The following is a 9833-nucleotide window of genomic DNA, read 5'->3' on the forward strand; positions in this document are numbered from 1 at the left end:
ATACTTTATACAGATTATAGAGACTTGTACAGGTCTCTAGTTCTTAAGTACTCTGTTTTATCCCTATTTATGTAATTTCAATGAACATTCCTTTGTTATCTGCATTGTTTGCACTTGTTGTTGATGTTAATATTGTTATTTTGTTATATTACACAGCCTTATGCTGGTTTACTGTTTGCACATTGAGAGCCGATGTACCAGAGTCAAATTCCTCGTGTGTCCGTCGCACCTGGCCAATAAAGCTGATTCTGATTCATATAAAAACCATGATAACTCAGCAATGCAGCTGTTAACCACAAACACATCAGACCAGATTAAAGTTCAAAGTGTTTACTTGTCATATGCACAGTTAGGAAACATGTTTCCCTGTACAATGAAATTCTTACTTTGCCGTCCACATGAATGCCACAAAATACAACTGAAATATAAAGTACATAAATAAATACCACAAAATCTAAGGCACTTTAGCAGCGCAGATGCAGCAATATAGTAGAAAAAAATATACAAGAATATAACAGAATGTATGCTGCATGGGAGCAAGATGTGCAGCAGAGTTGTTGTGCAGGTCCACTCCAGGTCCACAAAAGAACTACAAAATTAAGCTATTATTCACTGAATGATAAAATAGAATTAATATTATTTTGATTGTGTTTGTACTTTGGAACCGGTGACTTCTGCAGCTGCAGTTTTTAAGTTTATAATCAGTTCAAGAGGATTTAAATTTGATAGGCAGATTCAGAACTGGATTCAGATTCAATACGATGCAATTGAACCCCATCCCTAATGGACACGGATATACTGTATTTGCGTAGCTTTTTATCCTTCGTGTATGAAGAGACATGTGAAGAGAACCTCTGAAAGGGTTTGGTGGCTCCCTCTGTGATCACCAGACAATGTTCCATCTTAGTATCAGCCAGCTAGATATCAGACATTAAAAGTTTACTCTGACGGCAGCAGTTATACTTTGTAATGTGTTTCTTATTCAGTGGGTCGGGGTTCTGATTTCAGCTGGCATCAAAGGCGGGTCACGGATGCATGGTCAGAGATGCCCATTTCTCTTTCACACTGGAAAATTTTTGATGTTTAGTGGAAACCAGTGATTAGAGCTGTTAAAATTATAGCGAGATTATTAAGAGAAAAGCTAAATATACAGTAACTGGGATATTTCAGGGATATATTACTGAAAGCTGCTGATTTTATCCATTTGGCATCATGATATGAAAATTACAATGCCAAAAGTTGTGGCAAAATGAGACTGTAATGCCTATAACAGATGCAGGGAAAGGTCATATCTGGTTTGATTGAAAGGGCATAAAACCATCAGTCACATCTCTCAGCTTGAGGTTTCAGCCCAGCACCGAAGGCGCTGGCTGCCAAAGATTGTCAGTAAACTGTCACCTCCACTATACATCCAAACACAAATCTAATGCCCATGGAAGCATTAGCTAGGTCTGTGTCAGACAATACTTTCTTCTCAAGGATTTTAGATAAGACTGTGTGGCCCAGTATGTGTGCTCACCAAATCTTGTTTTGTTTTTTTTTAATTGAGAGTTGCTCAATGCAAATTTATAATCAGGAGGAACGCTGGTTACAGTAGCTTTGCTTAGAGTGAGTGATATCTTGTTTTTGTGGCTGCATAGACAGTTACTACATAAAATTAAACTAGTTGTAGAAAAAACAAATCCAGACAATGAGCAAAATAAATAATGACTTGTTCTGACTGCTCTTTGAACAAGTTACAATTAAAGCTCGAGTAGTTTTTTTTTCTTCTGATGAACTGTCTTTGTATCCCATGTCTTCATATTTCATTGATAAGTATACCATTGTTGTTCACGGTGGGGCTGGCCGTGAAGAGCAAACCGTCTGTTCGACTCTTGTCTCCTGCTTGGTCCTCTTTTTTTTTTGTCCTTAACTCATGTAAACACCCCATCTGTTCTACTTCCATGCTTCCTTGTTGTCAGCACTACTTGCTACTTTTGTCTGTGTATCAGCCAAGTGTGTGGGGATTTCCTGTATTTTTGAAAAAGAGCCCCCAGAGTGTCTGTGACAGTCTAACTCAAGGTGAAATTGCTGCTGCACTCAATTGATATTGTACAATTGTCCTTTTTGAAGAAGAAAAACCCAAAATTAAATACTGAAACCACCTCATTTAATTTCTTATTTGTTTCAATTTCAGTTTAAACAAGTATGCAAAGGCCTCCGTTTGAGAAGTTTGTGTAGTTTTACGCTGTGTGATAAAGATATACAGAGAAACGGCATTTTCAGTTTCCACACACATTTATTGACAACCTCATTTTCAACTCCTTATGGGTTGAGAAACATTAAAAACGAAGGCACACCATCTTTGCAGTCCTCTTCTCGCTACTGTTTCCAAGCCTCGAGGTATTACTTTGCTGTTGCTGAGACTTCTGTACCAGATGAGACTATCACCAGAATTTAATTAAAAGCTATCAAGCAAGAAACACTTTGTTTCTTTGATGCAAGTAATTTGAAGCATATAATGGTTTGGTCGGAGTTTACAATATAATGCCTCCTAACTTATTCTCTTATTCACTATACTTCAAAATTCAGTTTTTAGTGCTACACTCGCATGAAAGGCTAAGTCAGTGATCACTAGCTCCCTTCATTTATGAACACGGCAGTTCTGAAATCCTTCAGAGGTCCCAACTGTCAGGCCAGTTTGCAGAATGAGTTTCAAACACAGCTTTCTCCATTCATTTCTATGGGTGATTGTGTCCACCTCAGTCGATACCAGCACCGCAGGGGGCCCCCGGCAAAGCAATGCAGCCACGTGCAGTGAAAAACTTGGATCTGGTTCAACTTTCACTGAACCGGACAGTGACCTCATCCAGCAAAGGCACTGCACTGACCAGTCACGTATGAGGGACAGTCAGAATTTGGATGCCCACAGGAAGAAGACACTTGTACCTTGTTAGCATGAGCATTCGCTCTTGAATTTGAGCCACAGTTAACGCATCATAACGACACACCATGTGTTTTGATAGTTAAGAGTACAGAGTAGGCTATGTTAGCAGCATGGCTAACCCAGGTACAACAGAAACTCGCAGGCTGGAAACATGAATAAAGCCACTCACAATGCAGCTGTATCGTACACGTCTACAACACTCCCCCTACAACCTCTCATCACCCAGCCAACACAATCCTTTTCACAAAAATGCCACAGCGAGTTGCATTTCACTGGACTCAGTGTGAACATAGAATTGCTCCACATGACAACCCCCAGCTTATGGTTATTCCCTGGAATTAATTGATTTCATTACCTCTGCAAAGGAGGTTATGTTTTTGGTTCATTGTGTTGGTTAGCAAGATTACGGACAAACGGCAGGATGGATCATCAGCATGCTTGGCACGGACAGATTTTGACCATTAGATTTTGACTAAAAATGGTCAAAGGTCAAGGTCACAAAAAATAAAGAAAAAACTTCTATCTTTAACATGGGGCAAAATAAAAAAAATCATATCTCCATCAAAAGTTAAAATAATTTTTCGTCTGAAATCTGATCTAGATTCCACATCGGACAGCCATTTAAATTTAACACTGAAAACCCCATTTAGCACATATTTTCTGCCATAACTTGGAGCTGTAATTATAGTAGAACCCTGAAATGTTCAGGTAAGAGGCACAGTGTAACTGCCTATCATCACACCATAAAAGATGATCCGCAGCAAGGATTTTAGGACGCATTTTACATTGTTCTATATCTCGTTTTTCACAAGAGGGACTCATTTGTGTGAGTGAATGTTTTGTCTTGGCGAAGGTATGTGTGCTCGCTGAGGGCTTTTGTTTTGCAGTTGGAAATGCTGGTGTGACCAGGCCACTTCATGATCCCTAGCTTGCGATTTATCAGAAACTGTGTAGCAGCTGGGAAAAGCTCAAACTGGGAGCAGAGCTGCCATTATGATATAAAGACAATGATATAATCCCTAATAACAGATTGCTGAAATGGGGCATGAGTGGTCACTCAAAGACAGTAAGTAAGTAAACTTGATTTATATAGCACTTTTCATTCACAACATCACAGAATAGTAATAGTAATAAGCACAATTAATATACATAAAACCTAAAAGCAATTCAAATAACAGAATAAAAACAGTTAATAAAAATCTGTAAACCCAATCAATTAAAAAACAAACAGAAATGTGTCTTCAGCTGCTTTTTAAAACCCTCAACATAAAAATGATATGACACATTCTTAAAATGCTGGATAATCTGACCCAGAGGAAAAATATATAATAAAAACAAGAGAGGACCCAAGACCAACCCCTGTGGAGCTCCACAGGACAGAGCAGCCACTTCAGACATAACATTATTAATAGCCACATTAAATGTTCAGTCACTAAGATAGGAAGAGAACCACTTAAGGACAGACCCAGAAAACCCCAACTCAGACTGTAGCCGATTTATCAAAATTCCATGATCCACAGTGTCAAAGGCAGATGTTAAATCTAATAAAACCAGAACTGTATATCGACCAGAGTCTGCAGTCATCATTGCCATTTGAGACTTTAAGTAAAGCAGTCTCAGTAGAATGCATCTTACGAAACCCTGACTGAAATTCGTCAAATAGTTTATTCTGTTCCATAAAAGTGATCAGCTGTCCTGCTACCGCTTTTTCCAAGATTTCTGACATAAAAGAAAGCTTTGATATTGGCCTGTAGTTTCTTGCCTCAGAATGGTAAGACAGGAGTGGTAAAACTAATCACAGTAATTTTTTAATGCCAAATTTAATTGCGAATAATGGATTTTATGTTCCCACAGATCAAAAAGTAGTTCTGTTTCTTATTGAAAAGGGACTGTTCACCACAGTTCAGATCTGAACCAGAAAATAATGAGCTCTCAGCCTTGAGCACACATTTTGCACATTGATGCAAACTGGAGTCTAGAACGTGTGCTTTGATTATGAAATCTGACATTTAAAGTTGATTTGTTTATATCTGAACATTTCCCTTTGTCACAGTATCTTAGGGACATATGCATCATCTTAATTGGGCCACTTATCCACGGGGGTACAAGAACCTTGCTACCAAACAACAAATTGGACCCAGAAATGCAAATCTCAAATACCTTTTAACAATGTTCACACTTTTGGGAGGATTTTATTTTCTGTAAGCCCAGTGACAGCACATTCCACACTCCCACAGAACATTGTCTCAGCAATGCAGTGAGGGCTCACTGACTAAAGTAAAAATAACTTTCCTTATTATATCCCCTACTAGGTTAAAGCAATTTTTCTATTGTTTGTCTCGAAAGACATCACTCAAAGTTTGTTTATTTCAATAATGTTGCTACTGACCCACTTTCTGAAGATGTGAACCATAGTTTTAAATTTATGATCAACTTGAATGAATTTTTTACACTTAAAATCTACTGTACTTCTGACTTTCATGTTCACGCAGAAATACATGAACGCACTATCAAGTGGGCACCCAATAATCAGGTCTGTGACCACAGTTCCACTGAATGATGAGGCTTCTTCTCTGATTTTTCCAGTTCTGACTCACTCTCTCTCACTGATCAGAGGCAAGGACAACAGGGATTCTCAGCGCAAACTTCTGCCTTTCACTTCAATGCAATGAGCTGCTATAGTTTGCATTGTTTATATGACAACATTGTACTAGAAGGAAGCTCAAACAAATCCACACTGCAGTTACATCCCACTGTGAGCAAATGCAATTAGTACAATTTAAGCTCCATACCAGATTGGGGAGCTTTGCATATTACAGAGTTACATCAAGCATCTCTATGGTCCCCACTAATCACTTGTTAACTTCAGCTGGAGCAAAACATTTCAATAGCATTAAATCAAACTGCCATGCACTGAAAAAGCTAGCATTCAATATTTGCTCAGAATCAGTATCTTGTTTACATATTATTAGACTTTTGCAAGTTAGTCTATTTTATTCAAAGATCTTGTGTGGCTGATTCTGTTTAGGCAAAGCCACTCCACCCTTTGCTGCTAATGCATATAGCATGTGTAGTGCTTGATATGTCTTCTTAACAGCCAACAGTTTGACTTGTCAGAGTAAAAAAGCACAGCTGAGAAAGTCTAAAGGTCTTTTAGCAACAATCGGTTCTACAGTATCACCGGAACTTTATCAAATCAGCACTGATACCAGCCTTTATTTCAGCATTTCCAGCCTCAAGCTAACTGATCTGCAACGTAAACCAAGAAAAGCTCAAACATTTACATAAATTTCAACCGTAGGCAATGGTGAAATGTGGGATTGTGAAAAAATGTAGCTATTTCAACCAACATCTCAGCACACAGCAGCTATACTGTAGCTGATGCAACGTATCACTTTCTCAAAGCAAATTTCATTTTATTCTGTGTTTCAGCCTTTAGGGGTCCAATAAAGAAACTTGCTGAGACACTCCAAGAAAGTCAGTAGTGTAACAGAATAGGTTCAGGCAATCAGACAGATTCAGGGTTACCTTTTTGAGCTGACATTCAAGTCCAACAGACACAGAATGTTGCTACAACACAAGACGTAACGCTGTTTCTTTCTCAAACACCTCCACACACACACACACACACAGCTCTCCAAAGTTGTCAGCCCCTCAGACGATATGAACTTTGTTGTTTTGTATACCCTTTGCTCCCATTTACTCTGACAACCATCCAGCTTGTGCACTATTTCACATGACAATGTTTATAAATCGTACAACACTTCCTGTCTCCATCCTCTCTCACCTTAACTTCTCTTTGCTATTTGAACCATTTCTCTTCCTCTGATACCTTCAGCTAAATGAACCTCCCTCTCAATACCTTCTTTGTATTTCTCTCTATCCCAATTTCCTACATTCCTATTCCCACCCTCCACCTCTTCCCATACCTCTGCACACCTCTGTCAGAGTCTGCCTGTCTTTTACACCTGGCTTCATCTTCCCCCACGATCCTTTCCTTTTTCTATCCTCCTCCTCCTCGTTCCCTTCCTACGTGGTGAGCAGAGGCTGAAAGAGAGCATAAAATTTCTCCGAGGGGGTGCTGTCAGTTGACTCCTCTTCAGGCTAAGGGCTGCTCTCCTCGCCCCTGGGTTCATGGAGTCACAGCTCTGTTCCGCTCCAGAATTATGCAGATCTTAATTCCCTTCTGCTCACACCTGAGGTTGGCAGGGCATGAAATAAGGAAAGTGTTCACTGCAAATAAAGGTTTTTGCCATTGAGAGAGAGAGAGAGAGAGAGAGAGAGAGAGAGCAAGGAAGGAGAGGAGAAAGGGAAGAGAGAAAAGGGAGCTTGTTGCTGGAGCTAGACTGAGTCAGTAAATTAGGACAGAAAGAGACACATGAGGTGTGGTGGTAGGACAAGCACAGAATAAAGGGGAAGAGAGGGCGAAAGAGAGGAGCGTTTGTTTCCTCTGTTTCGTTTGGAGATTGTTTCAGTTTTCTTACAATAATTTAAAGTGCCAAACACATTTTCTGTTTTTGAAGAAAAAACATGCAAATTCTTATTATGCAAGCGTCTTTCAGGTTTCATTTAGTATGCAATGAATACATTTTCCCCAAAGAACTCTTTGTTCATATGTTGGTGGTAAATAGTTAATCATCCCATGAATATCCTGGAGTCAAACGTTACTTAGCCTCCTCAAAAAAGCCACCAGTTAATCCTGTAATCCAATCGGGAGGTCCACAAGTACTCCGGACAGGTTTTAATGCAGTTGTGTATGATATTTCTTGTTAATTTGTGGGTATAGACTTATTACACATTTCTATTTGCTGCCGGTTTTCACACTCTGAAATGTTGATTTTCATTACGACGATCAGCGTTTGTGCGTAAAAGGCCGGATTCTTTGTTTTGTTTTGTTTTGTTTTGGTGAAATTATGCCCACGGCTGCGTGAATTATCGCTTTATAAAAGGCCGCGAATCTTTTTCTCATTTAATAATATTGTATTAAATAGTAGCAATATTTGTGATTACTTAGTTATTGACCGCAAACCTTTACTTCGTATCCACAATAACACGCATTTGCGCATATGCTTTTCTAAAGAGATACATCAGTACGTTAAAAAGTCTGCTGATATGATGTAGTGTCGACTGTAATGGTTGAAAAGTTGATGTAAAGCAGCTGGTGAAAGAGAAAACAACTCACACAAACAGAAAATCATAAACGTTGGTGCGCCTCACCTGATAAAGCCTCCTTGGAAAAAGCAGAAAGACAAGACATACAGAATCCGAATGACCTGTGGGAGCATCCTCTGGCTCAAAATCTCTCCTCAGTCCCGTTAAATGACTTGGAGAAAATAATTTCGAGGATCAGCAAATCCACTGAGCAGCTTGGGAGACTGGGCTGCGGGAGGAAGGCATCGTCTCTCTCAGTGATCCAAGCTTGTCTTTGGGGAAACTTCTCCCCCTCCCACCAAGTCCAGAGGGCTGCACGCATCCACACACAGTAGACTCTGTGCTTCACGCGGCTGGACACTGGTCACTCAGTTAGTGTGTTGGTACTTGTGTGGAAGGGCAGTGTCGGGTTGCCTGGCAGTGTGCGTGTGTTTTGTGGCAGTGTGGTTTCGCCTGCCTTTTTTTTTCTCTCCACTCGCTCCAAAAATTAAAGAACAGGGTAAAGACTTAAAGGCACAGTAGCTTTTGTTTTGATGGCTGCTGGCTTCACGTGTAATTAGCCGTGATGATAATGGAGGGAGTGATGGCTCTGACGATGAGCTAAACTGCAGTGTTGAGTACACACTGGCTAATGAGTGAAACACTAATAAAGACAATAAAGACTTTGGCTGGGAGAAGTTAGAGGAGGATGAAGTTTGATTCTGTGTAGGAGTAGAGCCAAGTGTGATGGGATGGAAATGGGAAGTTTGATTCTACTGAGTTTTTTGGGGGGGTTTCTTGAGTCTTTTCCTTTTGTGCCCCTTATACCACTAGAGGGCACCGCGTGTGCTGTTAAGGGTGGAATGCCTTTAACATCAACATTTTATCTAAACAATTTATTTGTGTAAAAAGCACTTGATGTTACAAACTCACAACGATTTAGCAATTTTTATCAGAACCATGCAGTTGGGCCCTGACTGTTTTATCATCTCTCAGCTTAATGTTTCGGTTCTCTGGCCTACCAACTCTGTTCTCTCCAGCCTTGTTCTTATTTCCAGCCACAGGAGGCAGCAGCATGGAATGCTGAAAAAAGCCTCCGGATTATTAGTATTAATGCTCCATGTTTGTTTCATATGAAAATGGAGGTTGCTGGATTGCATATTTGCCAAAATACCTTCATAGCTGAAAAGCATAACATTGATTGGACATTGCACACACATATCATTTCTGATACGCAATGAAAAGTTAAAACAAAAGAGAAGGAATCAAAATCATTACAGCAGAACCAGAGGTGTGTTAAATCATTCTGTGCAGTTTTCTTCCTTGTCAAAAACTAGATCCTACAAACTCAAACTGCAGTTCAACTGCTTATAGTTTGGTCAAAGATTCAGGGATATTATGCTTGTAGCTGCTAATGTTGCCTTGAGGCTCTAGTCTCAAGCAGAGGTGATGACTGAGCTACAAAGGTCTTGTAAACTCACTTCTCTTCCATTAATTTCTGTGTGATTTTGATTTCACCCAGTGACAGAACGAACGACTGATGCTAGACGACGCTGCAAAACCCAAAGATTACGTTCAATGCCAATATATAGTCTTGAGTAAATCTAAGCTTGAGTGGGTTGGGTGAAAATGGTGTGCGTTGCTTTCTGGAAATGTCTTGATACTATCACTAACAGTCACCAAAGGTAGAAATGTCCACATTACACAGTCACTCTACCAAATTGCGTGGTAGCCATTCCTTGGTGACTAATGACTGTCTTACCCAGTGAAGACTGAA

At 39.8% G+C, this 9833-nt stretch overlaps 1 protein-coding gene across 2 annotated transcripts in view; it reads right to left on the reverse strand.

Annotated features, from left to right (window-relative positions):
• The window catches only part of glra4a (glycine receptor, alpha 4a), a 47130-nt gene extending 38624 nt beyond the window's left edge, over positions 1–8506 (reverse strand). For both annotated transcript variants that reach the window (XM_020594609.1, XM_020594602.1), the window contains exon 1: positions 8144–8506. In XM_020594609.1, the coding sequence (XP_020450265.1) occupies positions 8144–8183 (40 nt within the window). In that variant the 5' untranslated portion in view covers positions 8184–8506. The remainder of the gene's footprint in view (positions 1–8143) is intronic.
• Between the last annotated feature and the right edge of the window lie 1327 nt (positions 8507–9833).

The sequence above is a fragment of the Monopterus albus genome, unplaced genomic scaffold, assembly GCF_001952655.1.
Source record: "Monopterus albus unplaced genomic scaffold, M_albus_1.0 scaffold2.1, whole genome shotgun sequence".
Taxonomy (NCBI): domain Eukaryota; kingdom Metazoa; phylum Chordata; class Actinopteri; order Synbranchiformes; family Synbranchidae; genus Monopterus; species Monopterus albus.